The 21,442-nt window shown below is 54.5% G+C and overlaps 1 protein-coding gene across 21 annotated transcripts in view; it reads right to left on the reverse strand.

Annotated features, from left to right (window-relative positions):
* Positions 1–816: 816 nt before the first annotated feature.
* Positions 817–21,442, reverse strand: part of MYO18A (myosin XVIIIA) — a 106,646-nt gene continuing 86,020 nt past the window's right edge. For 18 of the 21 annotated variants that reach the window (XM_074018906.1, XM_045375188.3, XM_074018905.1 and 15 more), the window contains 13 exons: positions 21,171–21,281; positions 20,177–20,281; positions 19,697–19,843; positions 19,182–19,295; positions 17,703–17,819; positions 17,425–17,508; positions 16,855–16,992; positions 14,154–14,339; positions 13,655–13,794; positions 12,818–12,862; positions 9,541–9,663; positions 6,948–8,215; positions 817–2,211 (listed from right to left, as the gene is read on the reverse strand). In XM_074018906.1, coding sequence (XP_073875007.1) covers positions 6,952–8,215; positions 9,541–9,663; positions 12,818–12,862; positions 13,655–13,794; positions 14,154–14,339; positions 16,855–16,992; positions 17,425–17,508; positions 17,703–17,819; positions 19,182–19,295; positions 19,697–19,843; positions 20,177–20,281; positions 21,171–21,281 — 2,574 coding nt within the window. In that variant the 3' untranslated portion in view covers positions 817–2,211; positions 6,948–6,951. The remainder of the gene's footprint in view (positions 2,212–6,947; positions 8,216–9,540; positions 9,664–12,817; positions 12,863–13,654; positions 13,795–14,153; positions 14,340–16,854; positions 16,993–17,424; positions 17,509–17,702; positions 17,820–19,181; positions 19,296–19,696; positions 19,844–20,176; positions 20,282–21,170; positions 21,282–21,442) is intronic. The other 3 variants (XM_005583300.5, XM_045375192.3, XM_005583299.5) reach the window with 2 other exon arrangements.

The following is a 21,442-nucleotide window of genomic DNA, read 5'->3' on the forward strand; positions in this document are numbered from 1 at the left end:
AGAGCCTCGGCACTTGGGCTGTTTGCTATCTTTTCCCACCGATCTGTCCAAACTACTTTATTCATTCAGGGATTATAACTGGCCACATTACAGAATGAGAAGGTAGAAGGTAGAATAGGAGGAGGGGTGTCGTTTGTTTCTTGCCTTTCTGCATGAGCTGCCTCTTAGCTGTCAATGAAGGAACAAAGCACGGAGAGGGGCATGAAGATAGGAACTGAGCAGGGCAGAGACAGCACTCCCAACCTACTCACGTTGCCCTGTGGGCCTGAGCTAGTTCTGCCAAGTTTTGATCAAAAAGTCACCTTTGAAATGGCTAAAATTAAGCTTTTAAAAAATGTTCTAATGAGAAGGGCTTGAATCCAAAAAGAAAGAAAAAGAATGAACGAACGAATGAAAGCGAGAGAAAGAAAAGAAAGAAAAAAAAGGAGAGAGAGAGAGGAAGAGAAGATAGAATCTCTGTAATTGGTAAGATTTAACAATCAGAGGGACCTCAACATTCCCTTGTGGAGGCCAGGGAGGATGAGGTTTGGAGGCTCTGCTACCCTTGCTAACCTGAATCACAGTCCCTAGGCTCTTCACATAAAAGGTGGGGCTTGTGTCTTCCTTGGCCAATCCCCTCATCCCACTACCTCTCCCTGCCCCAAAATGAGCTGCCCAAGCTCTTTAACTGGCACTGGTCTGACACTTTGGGGAGCAGGCCAGAGACCAGAGTGATGCCCTCACAGTTCCCATCAGAATCCCACCTCTGCCCACTCGCCCCCAGGACCAATCTGGACTTTACCTGAGCCTGAAGGAGCAGGCAGGAAAACCGGCGAAGCCAGGAGGAAAAGGGCCTTTATTTCCATACATCGGGTAAACAGGGGAGAGCACAGCCCAGTGAGTACAAACCAATTGCAGGAGAGAAGAGGGGTGGCAGATGGGAGCAGCACCAGGCACTGCCCTTGGGCTCCCAAGTCTGGTGGAGTTGTTAGGGATAACCTTTTTAGGGTGGGGGCTGGGACCTCCAGACCACATGGTGTTGTGTCTGGGGTAAGTGTGTGGGGGCAGGGAGGTTGGAAGAAGAAGAATGACATGGGCTCAGGACACAGAGTGAGGACTCATGTCTAATGGCCAAAACTTCCATCTTCAGTTTTTCTGATGACAAGCCCTCAACCCCAAGTCTTCCCTCTCAAGTTGAGTTTATGGTCCAGGCTGCCTGGACAGAGCAGGAGGGAGGCAGTGCTTGGATCAGCCCTGAACTGCTGTAGTTGGAATGGGTTTATCTTAAATAGGTCATTGCACATAACACGCTGAGACAAAGAGGGTGGGGTGGGGGCCGGAGGTGTGGATGGTCCACACGCACACTTGTCTGTATAGGCTTGCTCAACCCAGCCCAGCAGTACCGGAGAGCCCCTCCCGAACTCATTCGTAAGAACCTAGACCCGGCTCTGCTCACCAATGTCTCCAGCTGCACAGAGAAAGGACTGCTCTCTCAAGGGTGAAGATGGAGATGACATTCCCGAGTCATTCTTGGGAGCCCCAGCTACCCCTGCAGCCCCCTCCCACTCTCAGGGATGCAGCTGTGATGGAGAGGTTGGGTATTTAAATTAAAAAGTAGAAAGACAGCAGGCACCAAGAAGAGAGCCCCCACCCCACACGAGAGGGAAGGCATTGCTGCTCCTCCCCCAATCCTCCCCATGGACCCAGCAACCTAGAGTGTCCCAGTAGGCAACCTGTCCACCGTCCCTGAGCAGGGAGCTGAGAGGGAGGTCAATGTGCTGGCGCCATGCAGTGCCAGGCCACCTGCCATTGTCCACGGTGGCCCAGGGTAGAAGCCAAGAATCTGGCATTGTGAGGCAGAGAGGAGCAAAAAGTTCTCTTCAGAAACTCCTCTTTCCCCCACCTCTTCCACGTGGAGACATCAGACACCCATAGCCTGGAAAGTCCCCCTGACAGAAGGAGGTCAGGGTGTTTCCCATGCAGATCAGCAGTCGGGTGGGGGAGACCGGCGCCCCACCACTTCCTGGGAGTGGTGCCCAGGCAGCCACAGGCCGTGGGGTGAAAGGGCTGCGAACTACTCCCCTGGGCTATTTGTTAGTCTCCATCAGCTTGGCCTCTGTGTCGCTGTCACTCAGATAGCTGTGGGAGTATCGGGGTCTGGAGGTGTTGTCGAGAGGGTCGTGCTCATCATCTGACCGGTCAGGGGCAAGGGACTTCCAGTAGCTGGTGGGGCTGCAGGGACAGAGGAATAAGGTTAGGGACAAATGACACTCCCCCATTAAGCACTCACGCCTTTGGTTCTGGAGGCCCACAAAGCTGCGTCAGAGCACTCCCCAAAAGCCAAACATTGTGAAGTAAAAACCTTCCTTGGCTTACTTGGAAGATACTCAAAGCGGTAAGAGGAAGGCGACTCTGGAAGCTTTTAAAGCTCCGAGGAAAGGGATGCTGAGAGCAGTGAGTCTCGGACTCAAGCGTGCATAAGAATCTGATGCAGGCTGCTGGGCCTTTCCTCTTAGAAACCTTGAATCGCTGGCTCCTGGGTACAACCCAGGAATTCTGCATTTTCAGTCCTTCCCCAGAAGGCTCTGAAGCAGGCAGTCCATGAACCACATTGGCCTGGAGACTGGAGGTCTGGTGATTACAACTTGTCTAGGGTAGGGACTCTCTTAGGCGAGTAATTCCTAAAAAGATTCCTTCTGAGAAGGAGGCCCTTTCCCCGTCAAATACTCCCAGATCTGAACCCTTTCCCCTGAGGCCTGTGAGGATTTTTACCTTTGACCATGCCATCATCTACTAACAAGAAATGGAAGCTCAGGAAAGAGAGGCTGGGAAGACCTGTTTTAGGGTGGCCCAAGGGGAAAAGCCCCTTTCTTGGTACAATAACATAACTCAGAGTCTTCATCAGGCCACTGGCTCTGGAGGCTTCCAGCTATCCCGGATGTGAAGAGGCCACCTCATCTCACAGCTCCATTCACCTTCTCTTTTCTCCCAAAGCCTTGGGACCACCTTTCCCTACTCCTCCTGCCTCCACTGCCTCTGTTGGTTCAAGTGCACTCTCATTTCAACACCACTGGAGAAAACACAGCCCAGTGTGGCTCCTCTCCTACTGGTGCCCCACACTGAGCGTGGTCCCTGGAGCTGCAGCCCTGCCTCCAGATCCTAGGGTTCCAACTTGGGCAAGCAGGAGTTCCATGTTCCCTGCTGCCTATAATTCTGACTTAAGAAGCGAAAAGGCCCTTTGTTTACTAGCCCTTTTAAAGTTCTAACCCCAAACCAAAAGAGGAGGAGTCAAGGTTCTGCAGAAAGAACCTTCTTCTTAGCTTTTCCCAAGGTGGCAGTGAGAGATGCAGAGGGCAAGATTTGGTCACTGAGCACTCCTCTGTGTAAGACACGGCCTAGGCATGTGAGATGGGCTATCTTATTGTTCACAATAACCCTATGAAATATTACGAGGAAGCCAGTAAAAAAAGATGAAAGGATCTTCCTCAAGGCCACACAGCCAGTATGTAAACTTGAATCTGGGACTCTTAGACCTCAAAGACTTTGGACGACTTCACCCTGCCAGCCACTCGATTGGATGACCTGAGAGGAAAAAAACACACACACAAGACCAAACCTGAATTCTCCTGCTGGCTTGGGCGAGAGCCCAGGGGTTGTATGAAGAGATGTTGGTCTCTATCCCTGGGGGAAAGGAAGAGGCTGATAGAATACATGTTCAATTATGCAAAATGGTTCAGGAATGGGGCAGTCTGGTTAATACTTATCGTATTTCTCATGAATGAATTACCATTTTTAAAGGAATCAGGATAGCACAAAACACATTTAACACAAACTAGACTGAACATAAATGAGTCTTACTTTGATAGGACAAAGTATAGACCTATCAAAGTAAGGACAAAATTATAAAGCTCACTGATGACTGTGTAACATAGAAAAAAATTGGGGTTATTTTAGCTTTGGGGTTGTTTCAATTCTAAATTAGTGGGAGCCTGGTTTGGTTCTCATTTTTTACATAAAATTTCTGGGCACTCAGGGCTATGGTCTGCCGTTAGGCTAACGAGCGCCTGGCTTTGTGGAAAGACAGTGGGGTTACTTTGTGAGCGGAGGGGGGTGAGACAGATGCCAGGGCTAGAATCCAGATGCAAATGAGAGGCTGCTGGCGAGCTCCGAGGTGCTGTAAATTGCTGAATCAGGGCCCTCTGGTCCTTTCCATTGCCTCACCTCTTTTTAAGGTGGGGGTTCCACTCCCCAAGCCCACATTCCTGTGCCAGGTAGGCAGACACCTGGATAAATGACAGCCAGGTTTCCATACTGTTTCATCAAGACACTGGGCAGTGGCAGAGGCTGCTGGGGAGGTGGTAAACTCCATGTCTCTCTCTGCCTTGGGCTGCGGACACATGAGATTGCCCTTGCCTGTAGCTTGGGTGATCGTTAGCCATTCTTAGTGGCTTCCACTGCTCCAGCCATCAGGGAGTCAACAGCAGGCAGCTGCCCTCCTCTCCAGGGCAAGAGTCAGGGTTGACAATTTGAACATTTTAACCAAATTGTTTAAAAAAGCCTTCCTCCCCACAAGCCAGTGCCTCCTGCTCAGCGCTGTCACAAACAATTTGGTACATAAGCTAATTCCCGCCAGGCAAGCCCAGAGCGGCAGCTCCCCTTCCTTGAATGTGCTATGGAAGCTGCGTTCCTGTTGTAAATTCTTGCTGGTCCTCATCAACAGATGGGAAGCTAAGAGACTGCTCCATCCCATGCCCCTACTCCAAAGCCAGTTGATGCTGAGCGCCACTGAGGTTCTCCCTCCCCAGGCCTTCTCCCTCTGGCTCCGTGTTGGTTGACTAGGTTCTGGCTTGGTGCCACTCTACCAACACTGAATCCAATCCTCCTTGGAGGGGGTGGTATACAGGGCGTCACAATGACTACAGCTTTCCTGGTGGAAAAGAGGAACTGTGCTCGTGGCTGGTGGAAGAAACAGGCTTTTGGTCTTTTTGTTCTTGCTGGTTGTGGGGTCAAGGGTGATGGTGGGCTGATGGCATTGGGGTCTGAAATCTGCCAGTTGCCAGTCAGTGTGAGATGGCCCAGCTTTAGGCCCATGTCCATCTGGGGGTTGAGACGCAGTGTGCAAAAAGGCCTGGCCCTCTTTGCTTTCCAAACCTCTCTCCCAGGTCCATCAGCTGACTTCCTGCCCTAGGGGTGTAGGGCACTTAGCAGGGCTGCTAAGAGGAAGGCTGAGATGCCTGATCAAATATTTTGACTCTTGTCTTTTTTTTTTTTTTTTTTTGAGATGGAGTCTCGCTCTGTCGCCCAGGCTGGAGTGCAGTGGTGCGATCTCGGTTCATTGCAACCTCCGAGCTTCCCGGGTTCAAGCGATCTCCTGCCTCTGCCTCCCAAGTAGCTGGGACTACAGGCGTGCGCCACCACGCCCGGCTAATTTTTGTATTTTTAGTAGAGACAGGATTTCACCATCTTGGCCGGGCTGGTCTCAACTCCTGACCTCAGGTGATCCATCTGCCTCAGCCTCCCAAGGTGCTGGGATTACAGGTGTGAACAACCGCACTCGGCCAACTCTTGTCTTACTATGGAGCCAACACTGGTTCCCTAGTACAACAGAGATGCTTCCTGTTCCTCCTGGAGCACCCAGTAACCATCTGCTGCATGGGGGAAGTGACAGAGCAGGGCTGAGCCATTCCACTTGCTCCATTCCTTAAAAGGTCTTACATCAGTCCCTTTTGGTATAATCCATTCAAAGTCAGCCTAGGTGTCCAGCTACTCACAGCACAAGCATGCGACAGGTGTGTTAGTTCATGCATCTGGGAGACAAATGTCTGTGCCCCAGGGGGCTGCACTCAGGGGTCATACCTCCTGGGAAGCAGCAAGCTTGCCCTGGGAGGGCATCATGCTGAAAACAGCTTCACATAAGCAGGGTGATCTAAAATGTCACCACCCACCAGAGAAACTGGCAACAATGGGATTCCAATGAGTCAGGCTCTGCCCTTCTTCCACGGTGGGGGTGTGGGCATAAAGGGCCTAACTGCTAGATCTCCCTCCCCACAGGGAGAAGAGCTGGGGGAGGCAGGGGAGCCAGGAGGGGGCTGTCACTCAGCAGCTGCTAATTTCTATTCATTAGAACCTTACAAGATGAGTAGAACCGAGGTGACGCCCATGTGTGGGCCTTTGGTGGGAGGGCTGGGGAGAGAGCCAGGCATCTCCTGGGTCTGCTGTAGGGTGTGGCACTGTGTGGGCTGTAGCCCTGGGAGCCTTGTACTCCTAGGCTTGAGATCTATGCCAGAGAGGAAGGTAGCTTTGAGGGGGCAGGGCAGGGGAGGGAGAGCTAAGCAAAAGGCCCAATAATAGCTTAGGGCCACTGATGTGCACCAATCACAGCTGCGGTGTCAGTTTGGGACCTTTCCTGGCCCCCAGCCTTTTGGGGCGATGAACGAAAGCTCCTGAATGGGTGCTGCTGGGCACACACAGTAAACATGTTGTCCATGTGCTCTGCACTGGCTGCGTGGAGGAGTAGGTAAGGGCAAGAGTGTTGGAGTTGGGCAGACCCCATTCAGACCCTGGCAACAACCCTTCCCAGCTGTGTGTGACCACATGGCAAGTGACTTAACCTCTCCAAGCCTCAGCTTCATCTTCTATGAAACAGGGCTACTCAGACCTTTGTTATGGAGTTACTGTAAGGGATAAGTGACTAAAGTGTGGAAAGTATTAAGGACAGTCCCTGGTTCAGGGTCTTGTAAGTGGGAGCTATGACATCACCAGCGAGTTCGGCTGATGGGGCTCAGGGCTCAGGATGACTGACCAGCTTGGCTGGCCCCTGCATCAAGGCAGCCAGGAGGCTCTCCGAGGCCAGGCATGCCCGAGAGGAATGCGCGTGGGCCCTAAGGTGGCGGCCTGTGGGACAGGGAGCACGTTAGTTCACACCGGGTGGGACATGCCATGCTGAACCCAGGCCAGGTGCCACCTACTGCGCTAGTCGCTCTCGGGCCGGTACAGGTACCGCATCATCAGGCTGTCCACCTCCTTCTTGCGCTTCTTTTCCTCCTTCCTCGACAGCTGGTGCGTCTGCCCAGTCTCTTCACTTTCTGCAGCTGGGCCCTTCTTCACACTGGAGCGGCTGTGGCTGGAGACGGTCGAGCCGCTAGATGACGACGAGGAGGACTCAGACTCCGTCTCCGTTCTCTTTCTTCTCGACTTAGATTTCTTGCTCTTCCGAGAGCGCCCCTTCTTCCGCCTCTTGTGCTCCGAGGAAGCTTCGGAGCTGGAGCTGGAGCTGGAGCTGCTCCTTCTGCTCCTTCGCCGGCTCCGGCTCTTCCGGCCGCTGCGGGACCGGGACACATCAGCAGCAGAGGCGGAGCGGCGGATGCTGGCAGCTCGCTCCGGGGGGTCCAGTTGGGCGCTCCGGGCACTTTGGATGCTCTTCCTGTCATCCTCCTCGGAGTCGGGCTCCAGGCTGCTCCGCTGGAATGGAACAGGCTTGTAGCTCAAGACCTCGTTGATGGCAGCCTCCAGGTCTGGGTCCAGGTAGGAGTGACGGCTGACGGAGCGGACGCTGGAGCTGGGAGGCTCATCCATGGCCGAGGCAGAGCTGCGTGGCCGGGGTGGCACCGACAGACTGCGTGCCAGCGACGGGTGGCTGTACTGCGAGCAGGCCTCGCTCAGGGCCACACTGGCTCCGTCGTCCCATTCCTCTAGGCAGCTCCGGCCCAGGGACAGGCGGGAATCAGGGCTCTCCCGGCCTAGGCCAGAGGCCCGGCTCAGGGAAGGGCTGAGCGTCCTGGTCAGGCTGTCGAGCCGGGAGGTGCTGCGGCGGGAACCAGGCGAGCCCGACAGCGAGAAACTCAGGGAAGAGCCAGCCCTGTCCTCGCCAGAGCCCCGCCGCGTGGCCGAGGAGGCCCGGCTGACGGGTGCAGAGACGGTGGAGGCCCGGCTGAAGTCGGAGCCCCACCGCTTCTCCGGCCCCCGGCCAGCGCGCCCCCCAGTCCCTGAGAGGACAGAGCCACACTCCTCCGGCTCCTCGGACTTCCTGCCCGGGCCTGGCTCCTCCCTGGGGCCCACACGGGCCTTCCTAGGGGGCCTCTCTGGGGAGGCCGCCCTCTCGCTGAGGGAGGTGAAGAGCGAATCCGCATCCCCGGTGCCCCCAATGGAGTCCTTCAAGGTGAGCCGCTTCCGATAGCTCAGGGAGCTCACCACCGAGGATGGCCTCTCCTCCACCCCTGCGGCCTCCTTAGAGAGGCTGTTGAGGGCCGTTCCGAGGGAGGGTGCGAGAACCAGCCGTGGATGAGGGCAGCAGGGAGAGAGGGAGGTTGAGAGAGAGAGAGTAACAAGCATTAAACCCAGAGAATAAAGACACAGGGGGAGGGAGGCAAAAGGAGGAGAAAACGGCAGCAGCCCTGGCAAAGTGGTGGTGAGAGCGTCGGAGGAAATGAAGCAAAATAATTTGCGTCAGTGAAAATAGCTTCATGGAGAATGTCATGTAAATTAGACTATTGTTCTATTTCATCACTTTTCCCCCTCTAAACGTTTAGTTCAATTTATTTCATTGTCAACTACCTGGAGCCTCGTGCCACTCCGTGGTGAACCACAGCAGTGGGGCGGGGAAGCCGGCATTATCTGCAATAACAAAACGTTGTTTGGCCGAATAAATTAAACCAATTAGGGGGGGCTGCTGGGTGCTTCTGGTGAGGGGCCAGGCTTGGGGAAGGGGCCTTGGGGGAGCTGGAGAAGGGAGGGAGAGACGTTACTTTTTCAACCCAGTCTACCTGCTGTCTCTGGGAGAGGATGGGGAAGGGTGTGTCCTGGAGGATCAGGATGGGCTTGAGTTGGGGGTCGAGATTCTGTTGTGGGGGGAGCAGGGATATGGCTTTATGGGGGTGGTTGGGGGTACGGGTGAGGGCTGTTCTTTCTCCCTGCTGCCACACTGGCCAGTAGGAAAGAGATGGGGAAGGGGAAGCTCTGGATTCCAGGGGTAGCTGTCTGTATGATCAGAGGACTGTGACTGGCTAGAAAACAGGGGAGCACATTCCCCCAGTGGATGGGTATTAGGAGGAAAGAAGTAGGGGCAGTGAAGAGATTAGAGGAAGGAGAGAATGGGCAGAAAAAGACAGAAATGTGCCTGTAGCTGGGTCAAGAATCAGTGGAACTGGTGCCTCTTCTGCTGTTATTCATGGTAAGATGTCAGAGATCCAGAGCTGGCCAGGGCTGTGGGATCAAGAGTCCCCTGTGCCCCATCCCAGTCTTGATTCCAAGGGTCTGAACTATCAGGAAGCTTGATCAACATTTGTTGAATGAATAAGCAAAGGTGACATTTAACCTACACCAAACCAAAGCTTGCAGCCTAATGGGAAAACATTACCTGGGAAAAATAAGGGCAACACAGGCCTGGCTAAGAAGAAACTAAGCCTCTTCCTGTGCCCACGCACATGCCAGGAGCATGCTCGGGCTGCAGTCACAAATGCCAGGCAAGAGACGCAGGCCTGCCCTCATGAGATCCAGGCGCTACTTGTCCATTCCTTGTGGCATGAGATGGCTTTTCCTCCCAGCTCAAGGCCATATGCTCACCTGGAACTCTTTAAGCTGCCATCATCAGAAGCTGCCTTGGAAGGTCCCTTGTTTTTTGACAACCAGGACTTGACCCCGTCGACCCGGTCCTCCAGCTCCGAGTCCACATCCGAGTCTCCCTCACTGTAGGGATGAGGAGCAGAAAGGTAGGCAAGGCCAGGCAAGGGATGGGCACCTGCTGCCCACGAGGGGAGCAGAGGGGGGTGCAGGGGGTGTCTTGGGCAGGGGGGATGTGGGCAGCATGCGCGTCAGTGAGTCAGGGGGCGAACGAGAGAGGTTAGACAGAGCACACCATTCACAAGGAGCCTGTCCCCACTCAGCAGCCACACTGTGTGACAACCACCAAGAAGACCCTGAGGAGCATGGAGGCAGCTCCCAAGCCAGTTATCTGTGACAGGCCACTGTTTAGCTGACCAATCCAAGGAGAATGACTTAAAGACCATCCACTCATCAATTTCAGCTAAATGGCTCTGAGCTAAAAAGAGGAGCCCTGGGTCCTTCAGTGATTCCTTAAGGCCTACTCTGCTGTTTCTTTTCTGCCATTCTTCAGATTGTGGCCATAGCTGCTGTCAATTTCCATGCCTTTGTTACAAGAGCTGGGCTGCCAGCCACAGAGCAGGAGAAGAGAAGGGCTTCGTAGGATTTGGAGTTAGCTTGAACCTGGAGGTCTCCTTAGCGGATGGCAGCACCAACCTGGGCTGTAGGTTAAGGAGGCACAGGCCATATCGCAGATCCATCCTGTGGCTTCTCTGGCTTTTAAGAAACAAAGGAAAAGGGGTGGGGGGCATCGGCATTTCCAGAGGGACTAGCAACAGTTTCAGTATCTAAATTGTCTCTGGAGACCCAGCTGGGCTCAGAAAGTCCCAGACCAGAGCCCTGTCACTCAAGGTCTCCTCTTCCGTCCTCAGGTAGCCCCCAGCCCTTGCTCACAAGAGCTTCATCTGGCAGAGCTGACCTTAGCACTTGCAAGAAAGCCCAGAGGAGTCCAATTCTGAGGCTGGAGTCATGGCCCTCCCTTCATGAAGCAGCTGGGCTTGGAGATAGCTTCTGAGTTAAGATAGATTCTAAAATTCTGCAGAATGTCTGCTCACCAAGTTGCCCTGCTATGTATAGGCTAGGCTTTCTCCTTGATATAAATTTCCTTTCCTCTGTGTCAACAGGAATGGCTCCATTCCTGAATTATGTTCTTAAATAAATAGCCACACAGGCATGTGTACACACACACACACATATGAAACCAGCAGACTGTTCTGGGGACCGTGAGAGAGTCCAACTCACGGAGAGGGGAATAAAGAGGCATATTTTATGGGCTTCCATTCAAATACAGAATTATAACAAAGACGAGGCCGGCTGATGCCCCGGGTAAACAGGAGTTTAGCAGACAGCCTCGAAACTGCTAATGCAAGCCCTGTGCCTGTCCGAGCCTGGCAGATTTACTGTGGTGCATGGGCCCCATGGAACGCCAATACCACCTGATTTATACACCCGTGCAAAAAACCTCCCTCTCTAGCTTCAGAGCCTATAATTTATCACCACCGTTCATAACCATATTGATTGCCTTTAGAAAGGAGGTGCTGTATGCATCGCAAAATCTATGTCTACATGTTAAAAGCGTTTCTGTGTAAATCTCCCTTAATACTGTGCTGTTTACTGCTTTCATTAAGGTTATAGCAATAACAACTGTATCTCTAAGTAAATCGAAACATTATTTTTCTGCCCGCCTTAGTGTGCTGGGCTCAATAACTTGGAGCTGGGGCCCAGAGCTGCTGAGGAAGGAGCCACACCACCTCTTTGCCATCAGCCGGAACCTGGTTAGAGCCGCACGTCCCCATGCGTCTACGTGAGCGCACACTGGCGTGTGCGTGTGTGTGCGTGTGCAGTGTACCTGTGTGTATGCGTGCCTCGCAGTGGTTTAGAATATGATCTTAAATGCGCATTTTATCAGCCCTTGAAGCTCTTACCACCCAAAGATGGCAGGGTTGAAACACACAGGGGACAGACAGTTGTGGGCTCAGAATACGAATTTTCCTCCTCACATTCAGAGCAGTGGATGGGCTGCAAAGCTGGCCTGCCTGCCCTTGCCTTCCCTTTAGTTGCAAGCATCTAGAAGATGGTCTTTTCCTTAAATAATCAGGCCTGTAAACAAACTCCAGGGGCAGGCAGGCTCAGGGGGCAGTTGAAATTTTAAATGGTTGGAATTAAACTTTGCGTCAAATGCAATTTATGTCCGGGCTCATGTGCTATTAGTTAACTGGGAGCCGAATCACGGGGGAACAAACAAACGGAGACAGAATGGCGGGGGATATTAATTGTGTGTGACAACCAGGCTCCAGCGGCCCTCTATCACTGTTACACACTATTACATTTATCATTAGCTCTCACGGAGTCCTGTGCGCTGCCACCAGCCCATCCTGGCCAGCGGAGGGGGCCCACCAGGCAAGAGAGAGTGGGGGAAGAAATCCAATGCCATGCTAAAAAAACGACCTCTGAAAAACAACCCTGTCGAACTTGATGGAGGATCAGCCCCGCTCTGCCTGAAGGCCTGCACATCTGCATCTGCTGTCCAGCTCCCACCCAGATAGCGGGAAAAGAGAGGGCTGGATTTCCTGGGCTTCCCGCCACCTGACAGACAGCATCAGCACAAGCGCCCGCCGGGGCCTCCCTCTGCCCACGGTGCCGCAGGGAGTAAAGTAAACACATCTGGCTGTGTTCCCTTCCCCCGCCATGGCGACCAGCCCATGATTAGCTGCCTGAATGCTTTCTCCAAACAAGAAACTGGGAGATACCCCTCACCTTCTACCCTTGTCTGCCAAGAGAAGGTGGTGGACCTTTAAAGATGAAACATGCCTGCTTCTTTCAGGCAGCTCAGGCTCCCAAGGAGCCCAAGGATGTGGACAGAGCCAGCCCAAACAGACTTTTCTCCCAGAGAAATAGGCCAGGGAGGTGGCCACACTTGGTTTTTAAGGGAGGAAAGTGCTGGAGCTCAGGAAGGTAAACTTCTCGAATAGGCTGCACTTTCCTTTCTGCAGGAGCCCCCAGTCCTGCCCACCAAGGGTGCACAGGCCAGCCCCAGCCTTCTGGGGAGCACACCTCATTGCCTGCTCCCTGCCTCCCCTGAGGATAGAGTCAGTGTGTTAGCATTAGAGAACAGTGAGGCAGGAGTGTGGGGAGGCTGTATCCACATGCTGCGTGCAGTGGCCCTGGGGTGGGAGCCAGTGTTAGGGGTGGTTAGACACCCGCGAGGACAGGCAGAGAGCACATGCGCTCCAGTCCTCACAGTTTATTCTTTCTTTTCTGATACTTTGTCACCATGTCCTGCAAACTGGAAATAGAAGGAAGATGGTGGGCAAGGGGTCCAGGGGAAACAGATGAAATCAATGGGCAACCCCAAGGTGGACCCCTTAGCTAAGGACCTCTCTTCCCTCAGCAAGAGCCAGCTCTGGCTGGCTGAGACCAGGTAGTGGGGGTTGCGTGATAGCACTGTCCTCAAAACCTGATCTGGGCTGCCCCTGGCACCTCTCCCCTGCCCCAAAGCAGCAGGCTCCCTGCGCTGCCCCAGACCTGCCTGCAGGATGGGCCCCAGCCCTGAGGTGGGAAGCAGGCAGGTCTAGGGTCTGCCTAGGGCAGCCTTGGGAGCTTCTCCATGGCCTGGCGCCACCCCACACTGCCGGCCTTCCTTCTTCGTGACTGTCTCCTCCGCCTAAGACTACAAATCTCTTTCTCTCCAGACCATTCCCTGGGTGGGTTTTATGAGAAAATCTCTGGCATAGTAACAAGGCACCACAGCCTTTAAATCTCTGCCCTCCCCAGAGGGGAGCAGGCACCATCGGAAATGCAGCTAAACAGGGGAATAACTCATCTTGAGCGGGCAGAGCTGGAGGGCCTGGTCCTGGGGAGGGGAGACTGGCTGGGGGGCCTCAATCAGGGTGCACCTGTCTCACCCTCTGCCTCTGCAGGACAGGCTGTGCTGGGGTCTGGCAGTAAAGGGAGGGTGGGTTGGTGGCTCGCTCATGGGGAGGCAGAGGATGCAACTGTTCTACCTGGTGGCCTGGTTCCAGAGGCAGTCAAGAGGGCCTCCGTGCTGGCTGCAGATGCCCCAGAGGCCACCTCTCACCTGTTGATGAGGTCCTCATTCTCATCACTCTCCATCTCATCCTCGATGGCGGCCTGCAGGTCCCCGATGCGCTTGAATGCCAGCTTTAGGTCAGCCTGCAGGCTCTGGTTAGCAGCCTCCAGGCTTTCTAGATCCATCTCCTAGGAGGAAGGGGGCAGCCCAGTTTGCAGGAGGGCTAGCTTCTTCCCCAGATGACCAGAAAAAGCCTGCTTCAAGTCCTTCCCGGTCATAGGGGCACTACCCAAGGGCTGACACAGGCTTCCAGAGCCTTTTCCGCTCTGCTGCTGCTGGGCTGTGGGGGCCAAGCCTCACCTGAGGAAGCCTCCAGTGCCATTGGCTCCCTGGTCTGCCCTCTTGGTATGCTCCTCCTCCCTCTCATTCTCTGACTCATGTGCAGTTTCTTTGCACCCTATCCCCAACCAGGCCAGAGTGAGGCGCACACTCAACAGCTCGTCAGGGGGCTGCCATGTGGGCCCTGTGGGGGACAGGAGGGCATTACCAGTTCGTGCTTCTTGCGGCTGGCCTCGGCCTCCTTCCTGGCAAGCTCGCCCATCTCCTCCTTGGTGTCCCGGAGCTGCCTCTGTAGCCGCTTGTTCTGTTCCTTCTCCCGGTTCTCGGCTGCAATGCGCTGATCCCGCTCCTCAGTAAGCTTCTCCATGTTTTCCTTGAGCCGGCTAGCCAGGCTCTGGACAGGCAGTTGGGGAAGAAAGACACAGCACGTAGGCCCATCAGTCAGGCAGAGGGAGGGTGTGGCAGAGCTCTGGGTCAGGAGGCCTGGGGTCAAGCTCTGGCTCCACCATTCATTGGCTACCTGGGCAAGCAATCCCGAGGCTTCCCTTGCTTTTCTGTAAAATGGGGGGAGAATAACACCTACTCCCCAGGGGTCTTCTGAGGATGAATAAGGTAATGAATGTGAATGCACTTTGAAAGATGAAAGGTGCTATTATCATTATTACTACACCAAGACTGAAGGAGTGTTCTGGGTACAGCTTGGTGGGCCTGTCGGTATTGACACTGCATGTAGAGGCCTCTTAGGTCAGCAGGGCTTCCCACAGGGACTCTGAACCCAGAAGCCCCAAAAGCTAGATCCTGTGCTCAGAGGTAAATGGCTTTGCTGGAGTTCTGGATTAGGAGAGACTAAACAATCATCAGATTCCAAGCAGAGAGCATCTCTCTAAGCCTAATGAATCTCCTGCCAGGCAGTGGGATGCTGAGCAAAAAATGACCTGGAGAGAGGGGCTGAATGTGAAGGAAGAACCCCGCATCTGCTTGTGATCCTGGTTCTACCTCTGACTGGGCCTCCAGCCTCTATGTCCCTAAAATAACAGAGCCAGGCTGCAGGATTGGGCCATTCGTGTTTAACATCCTATGAGTCTAAACCACAAAACTCTCCGAGCAGAAGGGAACCTGAGGGATAGAGGTGTGGGAAGGGACTAGGCCCAAGAGAAAAGGAGATAAGTCCTGTGGGCCTGTCCTGTGTCCACCAGACTAATGGCCTCTTCTGTCCCTTGATAGTTTTGTGACCTTAGGCAACCTACATAACCCTTCCTATATGTAAAATGGGGATCAAAATATTATCAGCCAGCCTGGGGTTGGGGTGGGCAGAAAATAAATTCTTAAGTTTCCCCTAACTCTCTCCAGCTCTCCTGAGGACTGTGACCCCGTCTTGGGAGGGTCAGTTGTGCTCTCTTCCTGTGTCCAGGTTATTAATGCCCTCTAGAGGCCCACCTGTTTCTATCCCTACCTAAGTGCCTGCTCCATGGACTGCGAGTTGATGGAGGAGGTGACAGGGCTGCCCCTCAGCAACCACACTTATCAACACAGGGCCCAGACAGAACTGATGGTGCGGAGACAAAGGCTTATAAACTCAAAGAGAACTTAAAAATAAGGCGAGAGGAGTGTAAACCCAGGAGATAATCCTTTCTGCCTCTCTCTTGCTATCTGCTCTGCCAGAGATGGAAGGCGCTGGCCCATACTGGCTTTGGGAGACCAAAAGAAAAAGGATTGGTCCAGCGTGGTGGCTCATGCCTGCAATGCCAACACTTTGGGAGGCTGAGGCAGGCGGATTACTTGAGCCCAGAAGTTCGAGACCAGTCTGGGCAACAAGGCAAAACCCTGTCTCTGCAAAAAATACAGAAATTAGCCAGGCATGGTGGCACATGCCTGTGGTCCCAGCTACACAGGAGGCTGAGGCAGGAGGATGGGAGGATTGCTTGAGCCCAGGAGGTCAAGGCTACAGTGAGCCATGATCGCGTCACTGCACTATAGCCTGGGCAACAGAGCAAGACCCTATCTCAAAAAAAAAAAAAAAAAAAGAAGAAGAAGAGAGAATGAACTTTATAATAACGGCAGAGGAGAAAGGGATGGGAAGAGGGTAAGAAAGAGAAGTAAGATTGGGGAGAGGAAAAAATATCTCACGTCTGTAATCCCAGCACTTTGGGAGGCCGAGGTGGGCAGATCATGAGGTCAGGAGTTAAAGACCATCCTGGCCAACATGGTGAAACCCTGTCTCTACTAAAATACAATTTTAAAAATGCACGTGCCTGTGGTCCCAGTTACTCAGGAGGCTGAGGCAGGGGAATCGCTTGAACTTGGGAGATGGAGGTTGCAGTGAGCCAAAATCGCACCACTGCACTCCAGCCTGGCAATAGAGTGAGACTTCGTCTCAAATAAAAAAAAAAAGAAAAAAGAAGGGAGAAGAATAGGGTCATAATCAAGGAAAAGGAAGAGAGAGAGAGAGAAAGCAGAGACAGGAGGGCAGAAGAAGTGAGGAAGAAAGGGAATGAAGCAGGGAAGGGGAGAGGAGGAGAGAGAGGGCAGATGAGAGAACAGACTCCAGCCTGCACAGAAGTGGCACCATCCACTGCATATTTATGACCCTGCCAGAGAACCGGTTGAGGGGAACAGGCGGGGGGGAGCTCGTGGTGGAGGAAAATATGAAGACGAAGAGCTAAGCTGCTCTGGTCCCTTGGCAGAAAGCAAGCACGGAAACAGAATGTAAAGCAGGCGGGCTCCATGGTACCCAGAGAGCAGGCCAGGCGGGGCGGGAGAGAAGCACCTGCCCGTCAGCTGGCCTGGCAACGAGGCACAGGCCTCTGAGGAGTGTCCAGAGGCCTGCCCAGCCCTGCTGAGCATGCGCGGCTCCAGTGCTGGCGCAGCTCTGCCCTGTTCGGTGCAGCCTGGGAGAAGCGGGAACCCACCTCCAGCCGTTTCACTTGCGTCCTTTCAAACTCCAGGCGTGTCTCCAGCTCCCGTATCTTAGCTTCCTGCCTGCTCACCAGGGACTTGTCCACCATGGACTGCTCCAGGAACTCCACCTGGCTCTGGAGGGCTTGTAGCTAGAGGTGGAGGGCAAGAAGAGAAGAAAGAACTGAGCCCAGAAAGTGAGGAGGATACGTCTGGGGCAGGCAATATCACCACGGTGACCAGAAGGCGGGAGGGGTAGAGAGGGATGCACCTGGGAGGAAAGAGAATGGAGCCCTGGGCCAGAGGCCTCCCCCATCTGCCCTAGCGCTTGGCACAGATCTTGCCCTTCAGAGAGAAAGGAGAAAGCTAAGGACTGGAGAGGGAATAGAGATGGGAAATGAGGCAGGGGAAGCCCAAATGTCTGCTATGGTAACATGGCTCCAAGCCTAGCCCTTGCTCCTAGTTTATATTGCTCTGTGGATTACTGATGGCAGAGAAAAGTGCCTTCTAAACTGTGAACTTGGGGGTTCCTCCCACACGTAGTGATCCTGGCACTCTCTCCCAAGGGAGCCCCTGGTCCTCACCTTCTCCTGCAGCTCCTGCTTCTCTTTGTTGGCCTCTTCTAGCTGAGCTTGGAGATCATTTATCTGAGCCAGGTCCCGGGAAGCCTGCGAAAGGGGTGAGAGCATCAGAAGCAGGATCCCCCATAAACATTCAGCCAGCCCAGCCCAGCTGGAACACCAGGGGACCGAAGTTCTCACTCCATCACCTCCCAAAACAAGCGGTTGTATGGGGGACCCACGAGGAGGACCAGAAGGATGATGGCGGTGTGGAGTGTGAGGGGCACTCCTGGCAGGGGTACCTGAGCCACGGCAGCCTTGTGCTTTTTCATCAATTCGTTCATGTCTTCCTGATCCTCCTCTAGCCGGTTCTGGATTTCATTCTTCTCACGCTGAAGGCGGCTCAGCTGCTCCTCCAGCTGGACAGAGGCAAAGACAGATCAGAGGGCCTCAGGCCCAGTGTGTCTGTGGGCTCCAGCTGCCTCCAATGGTGGGGGCATTGTAGAGATGATAATGGGCTGTCTGCCCGCTGGGGTGGGTCCCAGGACCAGTGATGCTCAGGGAGCTGCCTGTCCTGCTCCGGACCAGGGAGATGAGGGAAAGGGCTGTGTGCAGTACAGGCAGACCCCGGGCCTCTGAGCTGAATGACAGCTGCTTCCTGGCAGCTCCTTTGAGGCTAATGAGAAGGCAGAAAAGGTCTGCCCAGAACAAATGACCCATCATCCCGGCACTATCAGTCCAGGCCCTGCCTGCATGTACTCTGCCCCCTTCAGGCCCCAGGGAAGGACCCCTCAAGTCTGCGAAGGTCTCCTGGCTTAGACTCTCATTTCCCCTGGGACTGCCCACTCCCTGGGCATCCAGCCCCCACAGCCAGTCCCCTCCTTGGGGGAGGGGAAGAGAGATCCAACAGCAGCTTCAGGAAATGAATGAATCTATTAGCCTGTAATTCCAAACCACAATGACTGTGTTGGCTCCTTCTCTGCCCCATCCATCTTGTTACTGGGCTGTGGGGAGCTGGGGAAGCCTCCGCCAAGAAATTTATTAACTCAGATTTAAATAAAATGGTAATTTTATAACAACCTTTTTTAACACAATTAAGGAATTTGAATTACTCACCTGAAAACTGCTGAGGAGCACAAATGTCATGGGGATAAATCAAGCCTGTGAGATTGGCATCTCTCAGCAGCTAGGTGACTAGCTCAGGGGCCATGAAGCCACTAGCCCAGCCCAGCCTCCTCCCCTGCCCCATTCCCTGCCCAAGGAGGTATTGGTGGCCACATCCCAGTAATGAATTCTCTGCTGATGGATGGGCTGTGGGAGAGGTGGGGAATTTAAAAAGAGGCATTAAATAAGAGCTCTAATTAGCTGCCGCTTGGGCTTGTCAGTGGGCTGGACAGGGGGAAGGGGAGGGAAGCCAAGCCATCCTGTCCTCTTATCGGTGCTTCTGCTAATCTCTAGGCACCTGTTTACGTCCCTCAGTCACATTAGATGCCTTTATTTATGGTGTTGGGGCCTGCGGCCAAGCTCCCGCAGGCAGGTGGTTACACAGGGAGATGGGCCCTTGCTGGCTCCCTCTTCTGCCCGCTCCTCCCCGAGGCCTCTGCTCAGGGTGGGGAGACGCAGAGCAGGGGGGCCTGCTCTTCCTGCAGCAAGTCCTGGCATGAAAGGACCCGTCACAAGTCCTGACGTGGAGGAACCTGTCTGGGGTGAAGGGAGCCACAGAGGCAGCTCTATTCTGCCTCAGCCCCCCGAGCTCTGCCCCGGGCACCCTGGCCCCTCACCACTGTCTTGGCTTTGGCGATGTCATCAATCTGCAGGTGCAGGTCTTCGATCTCTACCTCCATTGCTTTCCGTGCTTTCACGGCTGCCGCACAGGTGAACTCTGACTCCTCCAGCTGGACAGAGACCACCCCCGCCCCAGAGAGAGATGTCAGTCATTCCCTGGGGGCAGGAGGGCTGTACAGGGAAGAGTGAGCCCAGATGCCCTCCTTCTCCTCCTCCATTCACTTCAGACCCCAGGGCCATGGCTGTGTGGTGTTGCATGTGTGGGTATCTCCTCCTGTGACAGGGCTGGTGGGCACCAGGCCCCATCCACACCACCCTGGGCTGGGCGGTGAGACAGTAAGGCACACGCAGGGCCTGGGGAGTCTAGCTGCTACATGTGGCTCTCCCCTCTATCCTGTCACTTTCCTTCCCAAGCACTCACGAGCCACTGAGAGGAGTGAGAGAGAGAGAAAGAGAATGGAAAAGGTAAGCTCTGTTGTGCCTGGATCAGCCATGTGCTCTCTGGGGATACCTGGTTCTTGAGCTGGGCGATCTCTCGCTTGCTGGGAGCGCTGTTCTTCAGGTGGTCCAGCATGAGCTGGGCATCCGCCAGCAGGGCCTTGGTGCGCTTCAGGTCCTTCCGCAGCCGCTTCTCTGACTCAAAGTCCCGCCGGTTCACCTGGGTGGGCACCAGCAGTTGGGGTTCTGGGCTCCACACAGGGCCTCCTCCTATCTTACCCAAGCCCACTCCTCACCACGTCCTCATTATCAGTGTCCCCATAAGGATCCTGGAAGAGCCAGGATCATGCCAATCAGTGGTAAAGGGCTGGGTGTGCCAATGTATGGTGATGCCTCCATCGAGGGATGGAGGGATGGAGGCTGCTCTTTGCAGCACCCCTATCCCCTATCCCCCTGACAGCTCTGTTCCCGGCTCCCCATCCCTAGGATCCCCACTCCTCAGGCTGCATGGGCAGGTAGCTGGCCAGGCTTGGCAGGTGGAGCATCCCCTGACCTGGTCGCTGAGGGTGGCGAGCTTGCCCTCCAGCTCCCGCTTCTCTCGCAGCACCTTCTGCTTGTCCTCATACTCTTCCTCCAGCTGAACCTCCATCTGTTTTAACTGGAATACCATGGGGACAGAGACCCGTCCATCCCTTTAGTACCTGGTGCCAAGCAGGCCCCTTTGGTTCTGGGTTCCCCACTCCGGGAAAACAGTGGGGCAGGCCTGAGCACAGTGATATTGGCGGAGGGGTCAGAACCTAAATTTCAGGTTTCCAGGGTTTCAAAGGAGCCTGGGAGGGCGAGGAGGGATGGCAGGCCACATGCGGTGGGGCTAGCCAAGACAGAATAGGACACCTCGCCGCACAGTGGAGACCTATCCGGCCAGGCTGGCTGACTGCAGATAGCACCAGTACAGCGCAGCACAGCAGGGGCACAGGGGGCTGCCCCTGGCACAGAAAGCAGGGAGCGTTAGTTCCTCAGGGGCTCAAGCTTCTCTACAGACTTTGAGCCAATACATCCCTGCCAATGCCAGGATTCCAGGCGCTTCCTGGCCCAGAATGACAATGGAAGACAATGTGGCTGAGGTAGGGAGGCAGAAAGCCCCTTACTTTATTTATTTATTTATTTATTTATTTATTTTTTTTTTTTTTTGAGACGGAGTCTCGCTCTGTCGCCGGGGCTGGAGCGCAGTGGCCGGATCTCAGCTCACTGCAAGCTCCGCCTCCCGGGTTTACGCCATTCTCCCGCCTCAGCCTCCTGTGTAGCTGGGACTACAGGCGCCCGCCACCTCGCCCGGCTAGTTTTTTGTATTTTTTTAGTAGAGACGGGGTTTCACCGTGTTCGCCAGGATGGTCTCGATCTCCTGACCTCGTGATCCGCCCGTCTCGGCCTCCCAAAGTGCTGGGATTACAGGCTTGAGCCACCGCGCCCGGCCGAAAGCCCCTTACTTTAAAGCGGCGATGGGAAAAGGTGTTTACGCTAGACAGGTAAGTACTCAGATACCTTACCTTCTTCTGACACGACTGCCGGGCCTCCTCCACCTCCTCATCCCGACTCTCCATCTCCTTAGAATGGGTCTGTCTCATTCGCTCCATCTCCATCTCCAGACGCAGCTTGGCCTGGAGGTGGTTGGAGTAGGGTCTGGGTTCCCTCCCCAGCAATGCCCACCCCCTTCCCACCTGTGTGTGGCTCTCCCTAGGCTCATGGGCTGAGAATGTCCACCAGCCAGTTCCCTTTGCTGGCACCTTGCTCTCGTGGCAGCAGCTTCTCCAGAGCAGCT

Source organism: Macaca fascicularis, chromosome 16, assembly GCF_037993035.2.
Source record: "Macaca fascicularis isolate 582-1 chromosome 16, T2T-MFA8v1.1".
Taxonomy (NCBI): domain Eukaryota; kingdom Metazoa; phylum Chordata; class Mammalia; order Primates; family Cercopithecidae; genus Macaca; species Macaca fascicularis.